Raw genomic sequence first — 25,876 nt, forward strand, 5'->3', positions numbered from 1 at the left:
TGTGTGCATGGATGTTCCTATGGCATTTGTGAAGGCCACCTAGTCCTAAAACAGTGTTAAAATCTATTTATTTTATTTATTTATTTTGAGAGAGAGAGAGATAGAGAATGCACAAGTAAGGGGCAGAGAGAGAAAGAGAGAGAATCTCAAGGAGGCTCCATGCTGTCAGTGCAGAGCCCGACGTGGTACTCGAACGCACGAACTGTGAGATCATGACCTGAGCCAAAACCAAGAGTCAGATACTTAACTGACTGAGCCACCCAGGTGCCCCGGCCTTAAAATCTTGAGCTCAATTTTTGTAGATTTTAAGAGACTGAGGGTGGCATAAAATACCTAAGCACAACTGTTGGGAGCCAGAATGTTTTCTTCTATCATGTCTTCGTATCTACAAGTTAGTTAAACCACTTTCTTAAGAGACATTTAAGAGGCCATTCGAGGATTTCTTTGAAATTTCTGAAGTATGTTTATTCAAACATCATCCATCCAGCCCAGTGCCCATCCATTCTGAGGCCTTCTCTGTAATTCTGGCCCCTCCAGGGCCTCGCTTTTTCTGAACCTAATGGTGGTACTATAGAGTTTGCCTCTTAATTTTTTTCTCCCTGCTTTCGTGGGTGTCTCCAGCTAGGTGATGAGTTTTTGAGAGCAAAATCTCATTTTGTATTTTTCTTGTGTTCTTCCAGGAACATAGAAGCAACTCAGTAAATGACATTTGCTTGACTACTTGATTCATTAGTTGAGGGGGGATAGCCAGGACCCGTATCGTTCCAGCCACTGCAAGAACTCATGTAAGACATGGCAGGTTAAGTACACTTTAATTTCTCCATCCCTTGCCTCCAAAGAAGGGATTATATTCTTAATTTATGAGAGTCTTCTATTCTGGCGGGGCAAGCACTTTGTACATAGTTGATTCTTTGCATATAGTTGAATTTGTATTAATGGCTGTACTCCAGGACTCAAACAGCCTCCTTGGCTCAACCTCTGAGAGAGGGTAGAACGGCAGGTACAAATCTCTAAGCTCAGTTTAGAGGCTCATTGACTGTGATTCATGTAACTAGGGTGGCCAGATTTAGCACATGAAAATGGAGGGTGCCCGATCACATTTGAATTTCAGATAAACAACAATGCGATATTCGGGACAGACTTACACTAAAAAGGTGGTTGTTGTTTATCTAGAATTAGACATACAGGATACCCTGAATTTTGTCTGGCACCCTTTCACATGAACCCTATTATTTCATTTTCTCATTGGTCTGAGCTCTTACTTAACCCCCCCCCTCCCCAGTTAACTTCACTGAAAGACAATGTTTGTGCCCCTGTGAATGATTCTAACTGCGAATTTTTAAAAATTTAAAAATTGGGAAAAACTCATATGCTGTATACTTTTTTTGTGGTCATAATTCTTTCAGAAGACCCATTAATGATAATTCCACAAACATCTGGGATCTCAGCAGTCCTAACTTAATGTGTTGTGGTTTCCTTGGTAGCATAGTTTACTTGGTTCCTGTAATATACTGTGATCTTATTGTGCTCAGGTATCAAAGTAGCCACTGCTAAGAAATAAATAGCAGGCTGGAGCTCTATGCGCTGTATGCGGATGAAATGTGAATTTCGTGCAATGCCGTCTTGGCTTCTGCGAACGAGCAACTGCGTTGACTAAGCAGAGCTGTAGAAATCAAAGCAAAACATTGCCACCCTCAGTTAACTTTTTTGTTCTCTTTGTTCATCTGCTCAGAGGGAAGATCATATTCTGGTTTGTTCCACCTAATAAGCTTCTTTTTGAGGGAAAGGCATCTCACACTTAGGAAAATGGCCTCCATTTCCCCTAAGTTAATAATGATTCTCGCTGGTTAGTAGGGACAACCTTCACGTATCGGTCATTCATCCAGAAGACGTTTATTAAGCAGACGATGCTAGGTATGAGGGGGGAACAAAATGAGTGAGACGTGGTCCCTGCTTTCAGGGGCTCAGGGGAATCTGCACATGAAATGCTTGCTTTTAAATGGCTCGGCAGTCATTTAAGTGAAAGGCTTGTGGTAAGAGTTCATTAGCTCGTAGAATAATGAAATGATTCTTCTCTCAAATGCTTTAAGTAAATAGCAAGCCTTATAGTCTGAGCAACAGCTGCTCTTAATGGATATTTCCAGGGACTGGCCTTAGGCTGTTTCCTTCTCTCTTGGTTCTGTGGTTAGGACTTTGCTACCCGGACCAGGGACTTGTCAGAAAGGCAGACCCACAGGCCCGCCCCGCACCCACCGAATCAGAATGCGCAGTGTAGCCAGGATCCCAGGTGATTCGCTGAAGCTCGAGAAGCACTGGTTGACTGCAGAATTTCTGCTTTGGGTATACAGATCATCTAAGGATCTTACTAAAAACACTTCCTGGCCTCTGCCCTCAGGGATTCTGAATCTGTTGGGACCAGGGTGAAGCCTGAGAATTTGCATTTCTAACAGACTTCCAGGAGATGCTGGTTGCCGTGCTTGGGAACAATATTTTGATTAGCACCAGTCTAGTTAGGTTGGGGTGCTGGGTTGACCTCTGGTGATGGCGGTGACTAGAACCCACCCCAAGGAGGGGTCAGTCTGGTGTTCCTTTGCCTGCACTGGAGTCATGAACTTGACAGTGGATCTGTTCCCCGGCACATCTAGCCTGTGAGGGGGATGGGTTTGGTTTGCACACAGTGACCTGTTGAGGCCGGTGTGTGAGGGCCGCTGTGGGACTGTGGAAGAGGGAGCGGTTACACGCCCCATGGGGGCTCAGCCGGATGAGGTGGGCCCTGAAAGGTAAGGGGATGTTTACAGGTTTGGCCCATGGCTGGGATTCACATGAATGAATGCAGGGAGACTGGGATGTACATGCCGAAACAACCGTAAATCCACAGTCACCACCTTGTAAATAGCACCTCGGGGATGAAGGGGAGCAGAGAGCAGGAGAGCCATATCGGGAAATAGGTCTGGAAGGAAGCTTGGGGACAAGATTGTGAAGAGTCTCAAAAGTCACTTTATGGAATTTGGATTCGGTCTTAGAAGTTTTTGCTCTAATGATGTCTGTTTTTTAAAGTTTTCGTGTCTAATTATACTCACTCTTGTGTGTGTGTGTGTGTGTATGTGTGTGTGCTTTTTTCTCTTTCAGGATCAAGCATGAAAACATCGTTGCCCTGGAAGACATTTACGAAAGCCCAAATCACTTGTACTTGGTCATGCAGCTGTAAGTACCGTATCCGCCTGAGGAGCGCAGAAGGGGCTGGGAGTGGGGATCGCCAACTCAGATGTCCGAGGGGCCACGGGGTGGTGAAAGAAACGGAGGTGGCGGGCCAGCTGAGCCGTGGGAGTGGGAACAGGCACACGGGGGAGGTGTGTGACCCATCTAGACAGGGGTCTGCGGGCCTCACTGGGTCTTATCTGCGCCAGACCGACGACCTCTCGTCCTCACAGGGGAAGCCATACTCAGGATGTCTCTTTTGCTTTTTCACGTGCGGGGTCCAAATGTTGCTTCCTGGAAACGCTCCAGTGGGCGCACCACGAAGTACACTCTGCTCCCGTCTCTAGGAGAAACTCCCACCTTGTCTTCATTTCGAGGGGTGCTGGGGGAGGGCAGCAGATGGTAGCTGTGGGCTCCGTCCCTCCATCTACACTGCCGGCAGAGAAATGCACATGTGACTGAACTGGCCTCCTGCCAGGCGTTAAGACAAGTACAGTGGGGTCAGACTGCAACGTTGTCACCCCCAGCAGATTATTTCTGCATTCCAGTAACGCTTGAGATTACCAGAAGAGGGAAGAAATCAGAAAGCCGAATATTCGGGCCGAAACTTGACTCGAAAGTTAACATGTAAACTGTTAAATGAAATTAGCCTCCCCACCAGTAGGCTTTTTTTTTTTTTTTTTTTTTGGTATGAACATTTTTATAGGACATTGGAGGACATTTTATGAAGTATCCGGACTGGAAGCATATGGACGATTTTTCTCTGTCCAGTGACCGTCCTGCATGGTTACCAGAAGTTTTACAGTCAGCCACGAGGCTGGCGGTTTAAGCAGCTCTGACCGCTGGTCCCTCATTAATTCCCAATTACCTAAATGCACTCTTTCCTAGTTCCTTGCTGTTCCGTTGGCTTTATAATTTGCCACATTCTGGTTCTTCCTTGAGAGCAATGGCTCTCCCCAGATTCGGGGTACTCCCTAGAAGCTCATGTGACTGTGTTTGGTAGAGTGTTCAAAAACAGAATTCACCTGAGCAAATTTGAAGATCTGGTTGGCTTTATCAAATGATTCGTGAGTTGGGCAGCGTCCCATCAAGCAAGTAAAGGGAAGCTCCGCTGAGCTAAACAGAAGGAAGGTTTTTGAAGGCAGAGGGAGGGCACTAAAAGAGAGCAAGAAAGAAATTTCTTAACAAGGAATGCATTGTATAGGCAAGGTTGCCCTCTGAAGGGGAGTAAAAGGGATCCATCAGTAAATTTCCTAGAATTGACCAGGAAATCCTATATTGACTAATTAAAAGTTACGCTTCTAGGGAGCTGAAACTGTGGTGAGTTTAGGTCTTAAGTCTTGGTTTGTTGACTTGGGGCTTTAACCTAAGTGGGCCCATTTTGGGGCTGTGGTTTTCTTTTTTTACCAATACAGGCTGTTCTTACAAAAGCAGGTGAACCACTTTTCCACCAAATATTGACTTCCCGGTAGAAAGAACATGACATTTTAGTGACAAGATTAAGGCCCACAAAATGTCAGTAGTATATTTCAATGTGTGCTTTTTTTTTATCAGTGATGCAAAAGAAGAAAAAGAAAAGGCATTAATACTTGAAACCAAAGCTATATGTGTTCACTTGCTTTAAGTTCTCTATGGATCTGTCACTAAATAAATCGGTTGAAAGTGTCCCCCTTATGTAAATCTCAGTTCTGCCTCTTCCTAGCTGGGTGCATTTGGGCAAATACCTGGGCCTCTCTGAGTATCCATTTCCTTAGTGCGGAGAAATAGTGATATTTACATAATAACAACAATATTTACATTGGAAGGTTATAGCGAGTCCTGAATGAGAAAAATGTGTGGGGAATAAATAGTGCCATAAATAGCAGGGCCTCCATACAGACTCTTTCTTTGTGGACATCTGTATCATTTCATCTGGATCTCTACAGATGGTCTTTCATTTTACGAGATGAAGTTCAAGTAGATTTAAGTTCGAAAGTTAGAACTTAAATCTTGACTGTATGCTTATCAGCAGAAGTTTATGTAAAGATAGGTTGGCATGAGAGCGTAAAAGTGTCTGCAAGGGGAATGAACCTTAGAACAAAGTTTGGAAGTCTTCCTGGGGACACAGCTGTCCCACCCCTTCACTGAGCTTTGCTATCAGGGATTTATCCTCTCTTTTGCAATCGTCCTAAAACGTCTTAGATATGGATCCCATTTGTTCAGAATTTGTAATTAGACAGAGAAGGTGGGCTAGACTTGACTGTTGGGGGTACCATATGAGGTTTGTCAGGCAAATTCGTTACAGAATCAGTGGGAAGGGATGTTTGAAGTGCCTAAGGAGAACACTATTTATGTGCACATGCACCACTCAGAGGTTTAGAGGCGCTATTTATACAAACATTGGATTTGCTGGTTGTGAGCTGTTTGCTTGTATATAAATTCTCTTCCCATTGGTTCTCACTACTTTTTGAAGGTCAACTTTGTTGAGACAGAACTTACATCTAATCAACTGCACCCATTTAAACTGAACAATTCAGTGATGAATGTGAGAGTGAATCGTACTCCTGAAACCACCACCACCATCAAGAATGGAAAATTTCCGTTACCCCAGATATCCCTTTGATGGGCTCCCTTCCTTAGCCCCAACCCTAGAGGCAACCACTAAAACTCATTAGAGATTATTTTGCATTTTCTAAAATATTATGTCAACGAAATTATACAGCGGTGCATCTTGTGTCTGGCTTATTTCACTCATTGTACCTCTTGACATTCATTCATATGGTAGCGTGGTCAGTACTTTGTTCCTTTTCACTGCTGAGTAGCATTCTGTCATCACAGATGTTCCACATTTTATCCATTTATTATTGCTAGACACTTGGATTATTATGGACACAGCCTCGGTGTGGATATATGTTTGGGTGAGGACCTAGGAGCAGAATGAGTGGGCCATATAGTAGGTGTTAGATTGAACTTTTTAAGAAACTGCCAGTTTTGTAAAGTGGTTTTACCTTTTTACATTTTTATCAACAGTGTATGTAAGCTCTTGTTACTCTACATTCTTATCAATATTTGCTACTTTGTTTTTTCAATTTTAGCCATTCTTATGGGTAGACACCCATGGGTGTGTGCATTTCCCTGCTGATGAATTATGATGATCATCTTTTTGTATCCTGATTGGCCGTTTGCTTATCTCCATGAGTAAACTGCCTCTTCAAATCTTTTGCTCACTTTTTATTGGATTGTTTATCATGATATTATTGGGTTCTAAGTATTCTTTATATATTCTGTCTTTTGTCGGATATATGTCATACAAATTTTTCTCCCATTCTATAGCTTGCTTTTTTGTGTTGTTTTCTTAATGGTGCCTTTTTAAAAACCAGCTTTACTGAGATATAATTCACATACCGAACAGTTCATGCATTTAAAGTATACAGTGGTTTTGTTTTAGTCACAAGGTTGTACAACCATCACACAATCTAATTTTAGAACATCTTATGTTCTAAAGGAGAACATGTAAGGGGTGCCTGGGTGGCTCAGTCAGTTAAACATCAGACTCTTGATTTCAGCTCACATCATGATCTCATGGTTCGTGTCATCGAGCCCTGCATCGGGCTCCATGCTGACGGTGAGGAACCTGCTTCGGATTCTCTCTCTCTCTCTCTCTCTTTCTCTGTCCCTGCCCTGCTCGTGCGCTCTCTCTCTCAAACTAAAGAAATAAATATTAAGGAGAACACCTAAAAGAGATCCATACCCATTAGCGGTTACTCTCAGTTCTTCCCTCCCTAACCTCTCACTTTCTGTTTTTTTAGAATTGCCTATTCTCGATATTTCATATCAGTGGGATCTTACGATGTGTGGTCTTTTGTGACTAGCTTCTTTCATGTGGCTTAATGTTTTCAGGATTTATCCATGTTGTAGCATGTGTCGATAGTTCATTCCTTTTTATGGCCAAATAATATTCCATTATATGGATATATCCCGTTTTATTTATTCATCGGTTGATGGACATTTAGGTTGTTTATACTTTCAGCTATTATAAATAAAGACGCTAGACATTTCCACGTACAAATTTTTGTGTGACCATATGTTTTCATTTCCCCTGGGTATATACCTAGGAGTGGGATGGCTGGGTCAGATGGTAACTCTGTGTTTACCATTTTGAGGAACTTCTGAACTGTGATCCAAAGTGACTGCCCCATTTTACAATCCCATGAGTACTATGTCAGGATTCCAGTGTCTCCACATCCTCTCCTGTACTTGTTTATTATTTGTCTTTTTGTTGATAGCCATCCTCGTGGGTGTGGAGTGATATCTCAGTGCAGTTTTGATTTACATTTCTCTGATGACTAGTGATGTTGATCATCTTTTCATGTACTTCTTGGACACTTGTATATCTCATTTAGAGAAACATCTGTTCAAATACCTCACACAGTTTAAAATTGGGTCATTTGGTTTTTGTTTTTGAGCTATAAAACTTCCTTATATATTCTAATATAAGTCCTTTATTAGACATATTATTTACAAATGTTTTCTCCTATCCTAGGTGCTGTCCTTTTACTTTCTCAGTGCCATCACTCGTAGCACCAAAGTTTTTAATGTTGACACAGTTCAGCTTATTTTTTTCTTTTGTCATTTATGCGTTCTGTGTCATACCCAAAAAACCAACACCTAATTCTTTTTTTTTTTTTTTATAATATATGAAATTTATTGTCAAATTGGTTTCCATAAAACACCCAGTGCTCATCCCAAAAGGTGCCCTCCTCAATACCCATCACCCACCCTCTCCTCCCTCCCACCCCCCATCAACCCTCAGTTTGTTCTCAGTTTTTAACAGTCTCTTATGCTTTGGCTCTCTCCCACTCTAACCTCTTTTTTTTTTTTTTTTTCTTTTTTCCTCCCCCTCCCCCATGGGTTCCTGTTACGTTTCTCAGGATCCACATAAGAGTGAAACCATATGGTATCTGTCTTTCTCTGTATGGCTTATTTCACTTAGCATCACACTCTCCAGTTCCATCCACGTTGCTACAAAAGGCCATATTTCATTTTTTCTCATTGCCACGTAGTATTCCATTGTGTATATAAACCACAATTTCTTTATCCATTCATCAGTTGATGGACATTTAGGCTCTTTCCATAATTTGGCTATTGTTGAGAGTGCTGCTATGAACATTGGGGTACAAGTGCCCCTATGCATCAGTACTCCTGTATCCCTTGGGTAAATTCCTAGCAGTGCTATTGCTGGGTCATAGGGTAGGTCTATTTTTAATTTTCTGAGGAACCTCCACACTGCTTTCCAGAGTGGCTGCACCAATTTGCATTCCCACCAACAGTGCAAGAGGGTTCCCGTTTCTCCACATCCTCGCCAGCATCTATAGTCTCCTGATTTGTTCATTTTGGCCACTCTGACTGGCGTGAGTGTGGTTTTGATTTGTATTTCCCTGATAAGGAGCGACGCTGAACATCTTTTCATGTGCCTGTTGGCCATCCGGATGTCTTCTTTAGAGAAGTGTCTATTCATGTTTTCTGCCCATTTCTTCACTGGGTTATTTGTTTTTTGGGTGTGGAGTTTGGTGAGCTCTTTATAGATTTTGGATACTAGCCCTTTGTCCGATATGTCATTTGCAAATATCTTTTCCCATTCTGTTGGTTGCCTTTTAGTTTTGTTGGTTGTTTCCTTTGCTGTGCAGAAGCTTTTTATCTTCATAAGGTCCCAGTAATTCACTTTTGCTTTTAATTCCCTTGCCTTTGGGGATGACCAACACCTAATTCTTAATGACACCTTTTGAGTAGGAAACGTTTTAATGGTGATAAAGTTCAACTCATCAATTTATTTTCTCTTATGGTTTGTGCTTTTGGTGTCGTGTATGAGAAGTCTTTGCCTACCCTAAGTTTGCAAGTGTTTCTTTCTTCTATAAGTTGTATAGTTTTGGGTTTTCCACTTAGGTCTAATATAAGGTCACCTGCAGGTTAATTTTAATGTATGGTGCAAGGTAAGGATGATATTCTTTTATTTTTCCATTGGGATATACCATTTTCAGCATCATTTGCCAAAAAGACTTTTCTTTTCTCGATTAATTGCCTTTGTATCTTTGTCAAAAATCAATTGACCTTTACACAGCTGACTTAATTTCTGGACTCATTCTATTCCATTATTTTATATATCTGTCTTTTGCCCATACCACACCATCTTGCTTACTGTAGCTTTCTAGTAAGTCTTGAAATCAGGTATTAGAGTCCTCTAACTTTATTATTCTTTTCTCCAAATTGCTTTGGGTATTATAGATTGTTTGCATTTTCATACGAATTTTAGAATTGGCATGTGTGTTTATTTTGCAGAAAGCCTTGTGGGAATTGGTTTGGGATGGCATTGAACCTGTACATTAGTTTGGAAATAACTGATAACTTAAAAAACTCAAGTGTTTCAATCCATAAACATGACCAATTTCTCATTTATTTAGATCTTTCATTTCTCTTAGTGTTATATAGTTTTCCATGTATAAATCTTCTATATCTTTGTTGAATTTATTCTGAAATATTTTCTTTTTTTTTAACTGGTTTGATTTACTTGTTTCATAATATTTGTGCTTGGGAGGTTTCTGGTGTCCTAGGAAACATCATCTTGGGCACTTATGCTCATATATAACGGGATACTCAGCACCCTCGTTTTTTTTTTTTAATATATGAAATTTATTGTCAAATTGGTTTCCATACAAAACCCAGTGCTCATCCCAAAAGATGCCCTCTTCAATACCCATGACCTACCCTCCCCTCTCTCCCACCCCCCCATCAACCCTCAGTTTGTTCTCAGTTTTTAAGAGTCTCTTATGCTTTGGCTCTCTTCCACTCTAACCTCTTTTTTTTTTTTTTTTTTTCCTTCCCCTCCCCCATGGGTTTCTGTTAAGTTTCTCAGGATCCACATAAGAGTGAAAACATATGGTATCTGTCTTCTTCTGTATGACTTATTTCACTTAGCATAACACTCTCCAGTTCCATCCACATTGCTACAAAGGGCCATATTTCATTCTTTCTCATTGCCACGTAGTACTCCATTGTGTATATAAACCACAATTTCTTTATCCATTCATCAGTTGATGGACATTTAGGCTCTGTCCACAATTTGGCTATTGTTGAGAGTGCTGCTATAGACATTGGGGTACAAGTGCCCCTATGCATCAGTACTCCTATATCCCTTGGGTAAATTCCTAGCAGTCAGCACCCTAGTTTTATTACTTAGCTAACTGCTAATAATATCTGAAATATCAGGTCTGAGTTCTGTAGCATATTTGCTCCTTTGCTGCTACAGCAGAAGAGACTTGATTTTTTATATTGGTCTATATGTAAAATTTTATTTGGGGTTTTTGAAGAATTATCTTTTTTTTCAGAATGCTATTCTTTTAGATCATTCTTCTATAGATAGTATAAGGTCAGTGACACTGAGATAAGTTACAGGTGAGAAGTCAGTTTGTTTAGAGTTAATTCCTCATCTGACTTTGGTTGTGGAATATCCGTCCATACGTTTGGAGATGATAAAGGACGCCCCCTCAACTCCTCCCCTTTGGTGCCTGTACCAGCGTGGGATGTAAACTGTATTTCAGGCTGATACAATTCAAAGGACATATCAGAATGACTTCTTTTCCCTAAAAAGATATTATATTCCCTAATGAATTATATTTTCAGTAGGATTTAAATTTCTATATATGGGTCACTCCTGAATTTATATGATCAGCCTGGACTCCTCCCCTGAAACCATGGATGTGTATCCAATTTTCTGCTTGAGAGTTCCACTTGGCTGTGTAATAAGCATCACTCACTTACCAGATCCAAAATAAACTCCTGAATTTTACACAAAATCTGCTTCTCCTGCTGTCTACCTCGTCTTAGCAAATGGCAACTCTGTTCTTCTAGTTATTCAGGCCAAAAGCCACAGTCATGTTTGACTCGTCTTTTGCTCTTACGCCCCACAGTCCTATCCATTGGCAAATCCTCTGGTCCCAACTTGGGACAGTTGACCATCCCACCACTTGCCCACCATCTCCACAGCCACCACCCTGATCGAAGTCTCCGTCATATATAAAACTTATCTTTCTTCCCCCAGCCTTCTCTACTTCACTGTTCTTTCTTAGCAGATCGGCCAGACTTTGCTTATACCTCTTTTGAAAACTCCCATTGGCTTTTCATCTCAGGATAAAAGACCAAGTCCTCAGAACCACCTTCAGGGCACTGTGTGTCCTAGCCCCTGGTTACCTCCCTGATCTCATCTTTCACTTCTCCCTCATGATTTCATTCACCCGCAACCATACTGGCCTCCTTGCTGTTCCTCAAAGATTCCAAGCCTGCACCACTGGGGGCCTTTGTTCCTGCTGTTCTCTCTGCTTGGAACACTTTCCAGTAGATATCTTAATGCTGTTGTAGAATGAAGTAAAAATTAGAAATGTTGCCAGGTAGCATCTTCTCACTGAGCCATTCCCCCAGATCTCCCGTATCAGATATCCTCTCCCCCAACCACCTCCTGCCACGCTCACATTTATCCTCTAGCCCCCTTCCCCAACTTCGCCTTCCTCTATAGCACCTGTTGCCATCAGAAAATGTCTCCTTGCTTTGTTCTCTGCTAGAACAGTGCTTGCACAGTATGATAGGCATTTAATACATATTTGTCCAATTAATATAATTACATATAAAAAGACTAATGGCTAACATGTATTTATTCACTTATTTAACCCTTACAAAAAACAAAAACCAAAAAACTTAGGAACCACTTTAATCCCAATTTTACAGGAAGAAGCTGAGCAGAAACGTTGAATCATTTACCCAAGCCAGCGAGTGACCCAGTGAATGCCCTTAACCAGTGTGATGCAATACACTGATGATATTTTCTAGGAAAAAATCTTGTAGGTAATACTAATGTGAACAGTTTGGTTTACTTGGAAAAGATTACTGCTTATGATTCAATAAGTATTCTAAAAGCAGAGCTGACTAGGAAATGCCCTGTATTTTGTCATGGTTTGTGAGGAGAAAAAGTTTACTGATGAATATCACGGGAAATCACTAAAGTAATCTCAACATACACAGCAAAGATCATGTTTCTTTCTGAAATAATTCTGTCAATTAATGAAGGAGTAGATGAGTGTGTTTTACTGATATGATGATATGTTGCACTACATGTATTTCATGTAAGATACAAACATTTCTAGTATTTCTTTCATTTCATGGTAGCATTAAGATATGTACAAGTTATTTGCTGAACTTGAAACACTAATGATTAAATGCACTTTCTTTAAAGAATAGTAGATTCCTGAGTGGCCTAAGACATGAAAATATATACAGCTTCCAGGAGAAAATATGGTTTACCTACTCCCTTGGCTTGTGCGTGAAGCTGTTTGAACTGTTCCGTTTTGGGGGGTTTGCCAGTGTTAGCTTCATGTGGATATTGTCCTCATAATTCATACAGTGTGTTCCCAGAAACAGTTTTAATTAGAACACAAATTACTACTCCCAACAGAAAGTCTTTTTAAGTAGCCAAGCATAATAATGAAGACGAAAGTGTTTCTGCCTATGACACCGTAATATATGTACATATAAATTTCCAAAATCTCACCTTTGTTCACAACAGACACTCATTGAGAACCTCGGGGTGGGTGACTTTTGTTGAGTGCTGGGTGGGCGGGAAGGGGTTGGGCGCGTGGTTGGTCCCTCCAGTGGTTCTCTTTGTGGAAGAGCCATCATGACGCAAAACCACTGCATCTCTTGGGGATCATGCAGGGACTCTGGGTCACAGGGAAGGCTATATGGAGGAGATACCCTTGGGTGGAAGTGATTAGGACAAGCCAGATGGATGTGTTGGGTGCGGGTGGAGTGGGACCTGTGTTCCAGGCTGAAGGGCTGATATAAGAAGTTTTAAGGAGCCTGGGTGAGACATGAGGGGTTCAGTCTATGAGGGGGTCCATTCTATGAGGGGGTTCAGTCTGTGAGGGGGGTCAGTTTATAAGGGGTCTAGTCTATATGTAGGGGGCCCAGTCTATGAGGGTTTAGTCTGTGGGGTGAGGGTCCAGACTGTAAGAGGTCCAGTCTGGGAGGGGGGGATGGGTTCCAGTCTATGAGGGTTTAGTCTGTGGGCTGGGGATCCAGTCTGGGAGGGGGTTCAGTCTGTCGGGTCTCATCTGGGGTGAGTCTAATCTATAAAGATTTAATCTGTGGGTAGTCCAGTCTATGGGGGTCCAAAATGTAAGGGGTCCAGTCTGTGGGTGGCTGGTTCCAGTCTATGAGGGCTTAGTCCGTGTGTGTGGGGTCAGTCCAGTCTTTGGGAGCAGTCCAGCCTGTGGGGGGGCGGGGAGCAGCGGGTTCAGTACTCTGGGCTCTGCTGCTGCTGCGACTGCTAGTTTTTCATCCTCCAGGCTAGTAATTTAATATATGTTGTTATTTTTTTCCCTCCTGCCCCTGGAAAACTCACTGAGATGTACAGGGTTTAGATTGCTTAGAAGGTAAAGAAAACCAAGGTCCAATGTAATCATGAACCACCCAGGTTCAAGTCTATGAAATTTCGAATATACAATCATGTTTTCTGAGAACTTTCTTCTCTTTTAATGTAAGCATGTGTGACTATTAATTTTCCTCTTAGCACTGCTTTTGCTGCAGTCTCTAAGTTTTGCTATGCTATGTTTTCATTTTCATTTGTCCAAGATATTTTCTCATTTCCCTGTGATTTCTTCTTTGTCCCCATGGCTGTTTAAGAATGTGTTGCTTAATTTCTACATTTTTATGAATATTCTGGTGTTCTTTCTGCTGTTGATTTTCTAGTTTCCTTCCACTGTGGTTGGAAAAGATACTTTGTATGATTTCAGTCTTTTAAAATGTATTAAGCCTTGTTTTTTTTGTTTTGTTTTGTTTCCTAACATATGGTGGAGAATGTTCTGTGTGAACTTGAGAAAAATGTGTACTTTGCTGTTGTTGGTTGGCATTCTGTGTATGTCTGTCTGGTCTTTGGTGTTGTTCAAGTCCTCGGTTTCCTAACTGATGTTCCTCCTGGTTGTTCTGTTAGGGAGAGTAGGGTGTGGAAGTCTTCTACTATTTTTATAGAGCTGTCCTTTTCTCCCTGCACTCCTGTCAATGTTTGCTTCATGTATTTGGGAAATCTCATGTTCCGTACATATTTGGTGCTTTTATCTTCTTGGTGAATTGACCCTCCCATCATTTTATGATGTCCTCCTTTATCTCTGGTAACAGCTTTTACTTTTTATAACCATGCTTTTAATATAATCATTGACTTAAATATTTTTGCAGTACTTTTCTAAATATTGTCTTATCTGTTCTATCCAATTTGAATGAAATTTAACACTTTTCATTAAATTTCTTTTTTTTTAATTTTTTTTTTTTTCAACGTTTATTTATTTTTTTGGGACAGAGAGAGACAGAGCATGAACGGGGGAGGGGCAGAGAGAGAGGGAGACACAGAATCGGAAACAGGCTCCAGGCTCTGAGCCATCAGCCCAGAGCCCGACGCGGGGCTCGAACTCCCGGACCGCGAGATCGTGACCTGGCTGAAGTCGGACGTTTAACCGACTGCGCCACCCAGGCGCCCCTTTTTTAATTTTTAGTGTTTATTATTTATTTTTGAGAGAGAGAGAGCGAGCGAGCACGAGTGGGGTAGTGTTAGAGAGAGAGAGGGAGACAAAGAATCTGAAGCAGGCTCTAGGCTCTGAGCTGTCAGTACAGAGCCCAACATGGGGCTCGAACTCATGAACCATGAGATCGTGACCTGAGCTGAAGTCGGACACTTAACTGACTGAGCCACCGAGGTGCCCCTCATTAAGTTTCCAATGAGTTCTTTAAAGTATGCACACTTTAAGTATCCCATACATTATAGAACTATCAAAAAATGTTGTTTTTAAAGTTTTATATTTTAATTCCAGTATAGTTACCATACAGTGGTATATTAGTTCCAGGTGTACTATAAATATAGTGATTTAACAATTCTGTGCGTTACTCATTGCTCTTCATAAGTGTGCTCTTAATCCCCTTCACCTGTTTTACCCCCCCCCTCCACTCTCCTACAGTTATAAAAATTTTGGTAAGTAACAACTGGTTATTAATACTCAAATTTGAGAATCCATAAAAGTACATGGAAGAGTAGAGTCATGTTTAGAACATAAAACATCAATTTCAGAAATTATCCATTTATTAAGCTATATGTTGTACACATATTTATTTGACTTAAGGAAACATCTCTAAAGTCTGCAATCTCAGGCTTGTAAAGTTAAAAATCTAGAAGGTATCGCCATGGACTTCATTGTTTCTGATATCCTTAGTTGATGAAAAACAGGGCTTGTGGGGCACCTGGGTGGCTCAGTTGGTTAAGTATCTGACTTTGGCTTGGGTCATGATCTCACAGTTTGTGAATTCGAGCCCTGCTTTGGGCTCTGTGCTGACAGCTTGGAACCTGGAGCCTGCTTTGGATTCTGTGTCTCCCTCTCTCTCTGCACCCTCCCCCACTCATGCTTTCTCTCTCTCTCTCTAAAAAATAAATATTTTTTTAAAAAACAGGGCTTATAAAAAACATGCCACGCAGTAATACATTTCTGACTATATCAGAATACACATTTTGGCCTGAGATGCTCCTGAATTACAGTTCTGATGACTTATGAAAGCAAACAGGCTCCCTACTCCAGCAAAACCAATTTCCTCATGCCCTGCAAGTAGGATGTGTACCTTCCAACCTCAGGTTTGCTCTCGTGTTTTTCCAAGTTCGATAATGCTCTTTTGACTCTCGTCAGGCCTCTAGATCCTTCCTTTCCTTTTACAGCATCAGAGTAAATCCCTCACCATCCCACCCAGGCTCCTCATAATGCCTGTCTTTGTACCAGCCCTTCATCCCGTAGTGCTCTCCGCACCCCACGCATGCCCAGCACACCCATCATTTAAGTCCTCTTCACTGTCCCCCCGAGGGTGTCTCCTGCACTGAGGCCTTCCCTGTGACCCAGAGCAACCTGCATAAACCTCGAAGAATGCATTTGTGGGCTTTAATTGCTCCCCTCTAAAATGTATGCTGTGCCCTCTGTGATCCCAGGGGTAATTTCACTCTTTCCTGAAATTTTTTGTCTCTACTGATCATTATGCATCATGATAACCATTCATTCATTTACTCAACAAGTACTTATGGGGGAGCCCCTTCCATGTGTCTGTCATTGTCAGCCAGTGGGGATCCAGCCATGAAAAAAATGGACTCCCTTCCCCTCTAGGGGACTACTGGGTAAATACCCAGTAGCGCGATTGCTGGATCATAAGGTAGTTCTATTTTTAACTTTTTTTTAAAATTTTTTTTAACGTTTATTTATTTTTGAGACAGAGCATGAACGGGGGAGGGTCAGAGAGAGGGAGACACAGAATCTGAAACAGGCTCCAGGCTCTGAGCTGTCAGCACAGAGCCCGACGCGGAGCTCGAACTCACGGACTGCGAGATCATGACCTGAGCCGAAGTCGGCCGCTTAACCGACTGAGCCACCCAGGCGCCCCTATTTTTAACTTTATGAGGAACTTCCACACTGTTTTCCACAATGGCTATACCAGTTTGTATTCCTACCAATAATATATGACACCTGTGGTTTCTTGTGTTTTTGATTTTAGCCATTCTGACAGGTGTGAGGTGATATCTCATTGTAGTTTTGATTTGCATTTCCCTGATGATGAACGGTGATGAGCATCTTTTCCTGTGTGTTGGCCATCTGGCTGTCTTCTTTGGAGAAGTGTCTGTTTGTGTCTTCTGTCCATTTCTAATTGGATTATTTGTTTTTTGGGTTTTGAGTTGTATAAGTTCTTGATATATTTTGGATAGTGACCCTTTATCAGATATGTCATTTGCATATATTGTCTGCTATTCCATAGGCTGCCTTTTAGTTTTATTGATTGTTTTCTGTGCAGAAGCTTTTTGTTTTGATGTAATCAAGTAGTTTATTTTTGCTTTTGCTTCCCTTGTCTCAGGAGACATCTAGAAAGCAGTTGCGACAGCTGATATCAAAGAGGTTGCTGCCTGGGTTCTCTTCTAAGATTTTTATGGTTTTAGGTCTCACATTAAGTCTTTAATCCATTCTGAATTTATTTTTGTGTATGGTGTAAGAAAGTGGTCCTGTTTAATTCTTTTGCATGTGGCTGTCCAGTTTTCCCAATACCATTTGTTGTAGAGACTTTTTCTCATGGGATATTCTTTCCTACCTTGTCAAGATGAATTGACCATATAACTGTGGGCTTATTTCTGGGTTTTCTATTCTGATCTGTTGATCTATGTGTCTGTTTTTGTGCCAGTACCATCCTGTTTTGATTACTACAGCTTTGTACATAACTTGAAATCCAGAATTCTTTTTTTTAAATGTTTATTTATTTATTGAGAGAGAGAGAGAGAGAGAGAGAGAATATGAGTGGGAGAGGGGCAGAGAGAGAGAGGGAGAGAGAGAGAATCCCAAGCAGGTTCCACACTGTCAGCGCAGAGGCCGATGTGGGGCTCGATCCCAGTAGTGCGGGATCACGACCCGAGCCAAAAGCAAGAGTCGGACACTCAACCGTGCCACGCAGGTGCCCCAGAAATCCAGAATTCTGATGTCTCCAGTTTGCTTTTCTTTTTCAGGATTGCTTTGGCTATTCAGGGTCTCTCATGGTTCCATACAAACTTCAGGCTTATTTGTTCTACTTCTCTGAAAAATGCTGTTGGCATTTTGATAGTGATTGTATTAAATGTGTACATTGTTTTGGGTAGTACAGACATTTAACAATATTTATTCTTCCAATCCATGAGCATGGAAATGATCTAATCCCACCCTAACTTCCGTCCTTTTGAGAGAATCACTGCTTCTTGATTAGAATCGTGGAAATTCAGATGGTTTTCAGATTGTTTCATGAGAAAATATAGGATTATTAGGGGTAAATCTCTCATGTTTCCATTTGGGAGATGTTGTCAGGCATCTGGAAGAGATCTGGGTGGGGGGGGGGGAGATGTCACAGGGATTATTCAAGAAATTTACTTAGGAACGCTGTGAAATGGGAAGAACATGGATTGGACTCAGAAGCTGTGGGTTCCAGGCTCCCTTCTGCCCCTGACAGCTCAGCGTCTGGTCTTCTTGGTCTGTCTGTAACGTGGAGGAGTTCTTAGTGTTGTTTGCTCATTTGTTCGAGATGAGCCTAAGGCCTCTGGTCTAAAGTCCTGTGGTCTCGTGTGTCTTTTGCTGTCTCCATTTCCTCAGGGTAAATCCCCGTGGAATAATCACAGATGTTAGAAAGCCGTTGGATTTTCTGCGTTTGCTAGCCAAGGTTCTCCATTTCCCATGATGATGTTTCTAAAAGCATGTCTTACCTCTTTGAGTCCATGGCTTTATACATAAGGCACGTTGGTGCTGAAGCTGGCTTCGCAGCCCTGATGAACGTATGCAATTTGATATTTCACGTGATGGGAGGAGGGCCTCTCTGTAATGGCTGGGTTAAGCAGAGGGTCTCTGGTTCCTGTTCTGAAGCAGGCCTTCAGAATTCTGCTGGATCCCCCGTTGCCACATCTAGATGGTTAATTTTACATCTGGAAGTAAAACACCCTGCTTCCTTTGTAGCTCAGGCTCTCAAGCTGTGCTCCCACCAGCCTTCCTTGCTCTTCTCCTACCCTTGGCCGCCCTCTACAAAGGTGCTCCCAGAGCCACCAAAGCTCTGTAGACATAACCTCCACCACTCCGTACCTGCCTTCAGCCCAGCTGACAACAGTCGCTCAATGTTTTCTTTCTTGCCGGTTCTTTGACGTTGCTGAGAACCCCCCAGTGCCTCCCTCCCTGGGCTCCCCTACCCAGCCTCACCCCTGGCATGGGCCAGGGCACTGGTCCTGCCAGGCCAGAATCCTTCCCTCTGCGCCCGCCACATCTACCCTGTAGGTGCAGAGCTGGACATGAGTGTAGCAGCCGGCATCTTCAGCTCCTACGCGGGGCTGCTGGGGACCGCTGGAGGACAGCACGTGGCCCGGTGGCTCAGAGCTGCTGAAAATTAAATGGTGCTCATCTCAGAAATGATGGCCCGTTTTATTACCTCTGCCATGACCACGTATTCTCAGTCCCCGGCACCGCTCAGCTCTCCTTTCCTGTGATTCTGGTTAGATTCCTTACCCGTTCTCTTGTATTCTGTTTACTCCACACATTTATCGTTTGTCCTAAGCTGCCAGCTCCATCAGTTGCCTATTAGAACCCGACGAGCCTTTGAGGGAGGAACTTTGTAAATCAATTTACGTGTACTAAAACAGCATCACACTTCTTTGTAAATAAATCCCCCATAGTTTGGTGCATTGGTTAAAAGACAGTCGGAAATCTGTAGTCGAAGTATTCGATGAGTGAAGTGCAAACAACAGCCACTTTGAAGCTTTTCGCAAATCGCAGTTATTGAAAACAAAACTTGCAACGTCTCCCTATGAGAGGAAGAAAGAAACGGAACCAATTTGGTGAGGAGAGCTTGATGGTATATAAGAGTGTGTTTGGAAATTCTAGAATTGTGCTTTGGCATAACTCAATCTGTGGGAAGTGTCTTGGTGGAACCCCTATTTTGAATTGGATAATTTTATGTCTGTACTGCAGTGGAATGAGATTGGGAAGGCTGACTATTTCGCAGCCCCCAAATTTGGAGAAGCATTTAAAAATCCATTAATAGAGACATGTTCTTTGACAAGGTTTATCTTTTGAGATTTACTGACAAAAGGTATTATTTGTTGAAGGAAGGTAGCAAAATGACAGTGTTTTCCAAGTTTAAAACATCATGGCCACTCGAGAAGAATCCATTGAAGGTGCTGACAGGTGCAAACACAGTGATCATAAAATACAACTTTGAAGATGATTGTAAACAATCTTGTGAAAAAATACAAAATAATAAATCCACATTGGAAAAAAGTAAATTCTTCAGATACGCTAGAAATAAAAATTGATTATAATATGTGAATATGTGCCAAGAGTAATTAATGATGCTGAAATTATTTTCTGATATTCAGACAATGAACAGAAAGAAGTTAAATTTTTTCTTGTTTTCACATACATTGATAGAAATTATTTTAATTTTTTGGAAATAATTTTATTTAAAAAAATAGTTTTTAAACAGAATTCCTTTTGTGGGCCTACCAATGTGATAAACCAGTTTGTCAGTCCATAAATGAAAATTTCAGACATTATGTGGTTCTGTTGACTCTCAAAATGGACTGGTTGGATACGAAATCATACAGCGCTTCTCTTTGTGAAGCTGTTTCTGACCTGCCTTCTCTCTGGTAATGAAGCCCGTCCTTCCTGGCTGTTCCACCTGTTAGCGTATATGATTTTATCGTGCTTTTTCTGCTTTATTTGCTCATACGTGTTCATCTGCCTAAGCTCTTTGAGAAGAAGATCATTGTCTTTTTTTCTTTTTCTTTTTTTGTTTTTGCATTTGCCAATGCCCAGAACATAATAAGTCTGTCATAAGATTATTAAGTAAAGGAATTTAGGGATCTAGGGTTGTTGTTGTTGTTGTTTGTTTTTTTGTTTTTCGTTTTTGTTTTGTTTTATTTTTTGTATAGCTCCCTAATAAATTAAACTATCAGCAAGTATTTGTTTTCAGCACTACACCTCTGTTTTCATTACCCCTGCGATAACCATTTATTCAGACTCTTAGTGACTGAGCAAATGAGACTGACATATTTCAAAGCAACTAAACCTGGTGTTTTCCCTCATAATGGATGCATAGGGCGTGCTGTCCTATGCATTGCATACAGATGGGGCATCTGATGCCTTTAAAACAAACAAAGCAAGCCATAGGGAAGACAGGACCTGAAGGGAGAGCAATTTCTTGTTCTGTGAAGGGAGTGATGTGCACAGACACCCTTAGTACATGCACCTCGGAGCCCAGGGGCCCGTTTGTGTGGCTCCCAGTACGGCAGAGAGCTCCTGTGTAGGGAGTCAGCTGCAGCAGGAAGTTTGCTACCATCTTGGTATTTTAAGAAGCCATCATGCCCCCTGGGAGAGCGGAGGACTTTGAGTTACTGGGCGCTTTCAAAGGATCAGTGACCTCCCACTGCGTCTCTGGAGGTTGTCAGATGGGATCGGGGTAGCAGAGAAAGTGTTTTGGGTCAGACATGAGGTGAGTGAATTAGAGAAGTGAGGATCTCAGAAGCAGTCCTAGCCAGGGTATTTCCCACGGATTTATGCCAAGTTCTTTGGAAGAAAGGACTCCAGCCATGTTAAGTTATGAGCCCTTGTTGTAAGAGTCCTTGAGGGAGATAACTGAATTTTTAAAAGACATCTCTGAGTATCCTAGATTATTGATTCATGTCTCTAAATACTAAACAAAAACCATGCAAATAATGGAGTTATTTTAAAATATTTTTAAATGACTGCTTATTTAAAAAATCGCATCACTGTATGGATTGAGCAACTTCCTATAGCCACAGCATTTAAAGATAATGTGGTCTGTCACCTTCTTGTGTAAATATATATTATATATCTCATTGGTAATCCCTATAATGAAAAATAACCTTAAGAGATTATATCCAGAAGATGTTGGGAGTTGGGCAAAATCCTTTTCTGTCACTGGGCTTTTTATTTATATTTTTGGTGTCGAGATCTCTAAACTCAGGAAATACAGCGAACTTGGAATAGGTTAGCTTTCACTGTGGGAAACAGCGAAACCTTTATGTAGAGTAGTTCATAGGAAATACTCCAGATGGAAATGGAAACAGAGTGACTACCTCCTGATATCCCAGCAGGGTCTGTAACTGAGGGATGTTTTCCAAGGGTTCCTGAAGGCTAAGCCTTGTCTTCTGAAGGTTACCTAAAAATAGTCACGTTTAACTCCACTGTACCGGAACTGTGATCTTGACTATAGACGTGTTAGAACTAAGAAACATGCCTGGGTTTTAGCATCTTTTACAAGGACTCAGTGCTGAGGGACTGTCCCTCCCATGTTGGAAGAGCCACCACAAGTCAGTAATAAGTACAGTATTCACTTTGCTCAAGCACCTGCCTTCTCACGAAGTGCAGCTTGTTTAACTGACGGCAACTTGACCGGGGCCCCTTATGAAAAGACTGAGTTGTTCATCATCTCCAGGAATAGTTCTTCAGCCACTGAATTATGTATATTTTTATTCAGAAAAGTCACTCCAGGCCCCTCTGGGCAGTGATTCACTCTCTCCCTGTTCTCAATTATCCTGGGCTTGATAGGGAGAGAGGGGATGGCAGTTTTGAGTGGCAGAAAGTCATGGACGATTGAGCACAGGTGAGTGCCCGGGGATGGGTAGACTCGCACCTTGAGAACAGGTGAGTGGGCCGTAATGGGAATTTTAGACTCTTAAAGTTTTGCAGGAGACGATGAGGCTTAGGTAGGACCCTGCCTTGCCTGCCTCTGCCCGTCAGGTGTACCTTAAGCTGTTCCATCATTCCCCCAACTACACGTCTGGCCGGAGAGCTGAGAAAGAGACACTGTTTCCCAGGTTGGAGTAATGGTGTCAGCAGTGAGTCCCATCAAATGGCAGACGCGAGTTGGAACAGCAGGAGCTCCTGGGGACGGTTCGTTCCTAAGATTCATTGATTCTCCATTTAGCCTATTCCGAAGTTAACGTTATTTACACTTTGAAAGTTCCATATGCATGTGTGGAAATATTATGTCCCGAATGAGGTTACTTTATATGTACTGATATGGGATGGTGGCAAAGATGTGATATTAATGAAGAAGCACTAAACACTAACATTGTGTAGTGTACTCTCTTATTTCTGTTTTCAAATACGGTTATGTAGACACATGTAGGCTTAGCTGTGCAGGAAGTGTCCGGAAGCATGTTTCGAAAATTGATAGGGGTTGATTCTTGGAGGAAAGATTGGGTGTTTAGAATACCAAGAAAACCTGTTTTGTACCCTTTTGTACAAATAAAATTTCTTATTTTGCCGTACTACAAACATTTCCTTTAAAGAGCCCCCATCTGTCTTTATTCCCAGGGCTTTAAGACTGTATTGTGAAAATTGCTTACCAGATCTTTAAGAACCATGGGTTACTTAAGCAGACTGGAGCTCTCACTACCAATTTTGAATAGTAGTGATTTCACGGCTGCCAATAATTCTGACATGAGAATCAGTTGTCCACATGACAAACAATTTCATTTCGCTGGCACAATCAGAGCCCAAGTCTTCCTGTGTGGGGATGGGATTGAAAGAGGGAGGGAAGAGATTGACGGGTAATAGCAGACTCTAAATGGGAAAAAGTCTGATGTGATGCATTTTCAGAACAGATTCATTTTTAATGTCAGCCTTTGTACTGAGCCCTTAATGATTTGGGTCTTTAATTATATCACTGAGCAACTCCTGTTGATTTGAGACCAGCCTTTCTTTCTGATTTATTGATTCTGTGCTCAGGGAAAAAAAAATATTTCACAGTGTGTTTTGACAAAGAGCCTTTTAACACGTTGCCTCCTGTGTTGTGCCCCAGCGACTGTGTGTCAGAAATCTTTATATCTGTTCTCTCCCTACTGGGTTTTACATTTGTAGTAGATTAAAGATGCTGTTTAATTTTTATTATGACTTTAATATATGATTGTGGAATCTTTGTGAGTTTATGAGCTTCGCATTTTGTGGTGATGTGCAGTGGTTGATGGATATCGTGAATGGTGGCTATATGCTAACAAAACTACATTGTCTCACGATCAAATCACTCAACTAAACCAAAGGCCTCTGTGTGTACAGCATAGGAGTGTCTGAACCAAAAGGCATAGGCACCAGGCTAGGACAGGAGGCAGCATTTGCCACAGTGCAAGCAAGAGAGCCATTGACTGAAATAAAGGCCACTTCTCCCAACTCTGGGGATAAATAAAAAAGGGGAACGCCAAAGGGGACAGCTGCCAAGTGCTGCAGTAGCAGGGAACCTTGGCTTCCCCGCCAAAGAGCTGTATGGCTGTAATAAGTTGTGTTTCCTTGCCAATTATCCCATGTTCTTCCCTCACGATTTCTCAGGAACATCGTGGCACGTAAGCTCAAAAACAGTTGTGTTGCAGTGTTTGTGACCAACTGGCTTTGAGAATGGCCCTAAATTCGGCTGATGAATGACCTTCATACATGTGGGCCCTTCATCTGACTGTAAAAATTAGTTGAAAACAAAGAGTCCCTGCCCACCATAAATGGACATGACGAAAAGCAGAAGGGGAATAAGGCACAGCTCATTTTCATCCAGGCTCTGCTTGGAAAGTATCCCCAAGTTCTCATTTAGTTTTCCAAGGTGAGAAGATACCATGGTGATCTGAGCCCTCTCATCTTCCACAATATCTCTTCAGGGCTGTTTGGTTCTTTCCAGGGCTGACATCTCTCTCAGCCACCAGGGGAACAAGTGGCTTATGGCGATGCCAAGCTCTGTTTGGCCATGGATGACTGAACCATAATGTCATGGTGTCTGCTTTCATCTTAGAAAAATAAATAATTTATTGAAATAAGAATGGTTGCAACCCTATCCCTAATGACTAACCTCTGTTCTCAAGGAGAAATAATGAGGAGAAAGATTTAAAGAAATACAAACCACTCAACAGAATTTGGTGCCTTAATGTTACAATTTTAGTATAATCTTGGCAGTTTTTCCCTGCCACGTGTGGGTAGAAAACTCATCCAGAAGCCTTTAGATCCAGAGGTCATTGAAATGGCGAGGATCCTTCACCACTTTCAGATTTCCAGAACGCTCACAGCTTCGGTTTGTCCTTTAAGGTGTTTTGGAAGGCTGTTTACACTTTTGAGAAACGGAGCAGGGAGTCCATTTCTCAGTGGTCCCATATGCACTCTGGAAGGGGGAGAGGGTCCCCCTTGGACTTCCTCTTCCATGCAACCTGGATTAAGCAGCTGGAAGGGGGATATGACCACCCTAAGCTGTGACTGCATTTTTGCACTTAGAAAGGTTCCTTAGCAACTAGTTGAATAACTTATTCGTTTCTCTCCTCCCACCCTCTCGGCTTCCAAACACCTCATAATCTCTATTAACTGGTTAAGTATACGCATTAGCTAAACAAAGTATACTCTCTAATACCCTATTTTTCCTTATGGCAGCTTGACGGCCAGCTTCATGAAGAGATTTTGCTTCTCTTTCACTGCCCCTCATCTAAAATTTAAAATCCTTCTGAACAGAAAACCCACTTAAAGGCAGTGGGTAAAGAGGTTTTCTCACAAAAGCGTAGATACTAGGAATCGGTTTGAACTGAGCTGAGTCTGCAATTTATTACTTGAAAAGTTATATTTAAGTTTCTATTTATATGCAGTTTATCATTAAGTGGAAAACAAAATAAGGTTGACATTTGGTCATTTCATTTTTATGGTTCATTCTGATTCACAGTTTCATTGTAAAGTGTACAGAGTGAACAAGGCATTAACATACAGAGATCTCTTCAAAGTGCAGAGATCATGGATGTATTTTATGATTTGACAGGAGCCCCGCCCTCTAATCTGAGCACCACGCCGTGTGTTGAGGACTGGTTGGTCCTCTGATCTCCATGTGGACCTGTGAGCTTCACTCAGGCTTTGACCATTTATGCCACGTGACCATAGAGTTGCAGAGAGTCAGAGAGAACTGACAAAAATACAGAAGAGTTACCATTTATTTTTATTTTTATTTTTATTTTTATTTTTATTTTTATTTTTATTTATTTTTTTATTTAAAAAAAAATTTTTTTTTTCAACGTTTATTTATTTTTGGGACAGAGAGAGACAGAGCA

The 25,876-nt window shown here is 41.7% G+C and overlaps 1 protein-coding gene across 5 annotated transcripts in view; it reads left to right on the forward strand.

The window, feature by feature from the left end:
- The window catches only part of CAMK1D (calcium/calmodulin dependent protein kinase ID), a 438,187-nt gene that overhangs the window by 265,590 nt on the left and 146,721 nt on the right, over nucleotides 1–25,876 (forward strand). For 4 of the 5 annotated variants that reach the window (XM_045463125.1, XM_045463127.1, XM_045463129.1 and 1 more), the window contains one exon: nucleotides 3,130–3,204. The exons of the other annotated variant lie outside the window; for it this stretch is intronic. In XM_045463125.1, coding sequence (XP_045319081.1) covers nucleotides 3,130–3,204 — 75 coding nt within the window. The remainder of the gene's footprint in view (nucleotides 1–3,129; nucleotides 3,205–25,876) is intronic. 5 annotated transcript variants of the gene reach the window in all.

This window comes from Leopardus geoffroyi, chromosome B4, assembly GCF_018350155.1.
Source record: "Leopardus geoffroyi isolate Oge1 chromosome B4, O.geoffroyi_Oge1_pat1.0, whole genome shotgun sequence".
Taxonomy (NCBI): Eukaryota; Metazoa; Chordata; class Mammalia; order Carnivora; family Felidae; genus Leopardus; species Leopardus geoffroyi.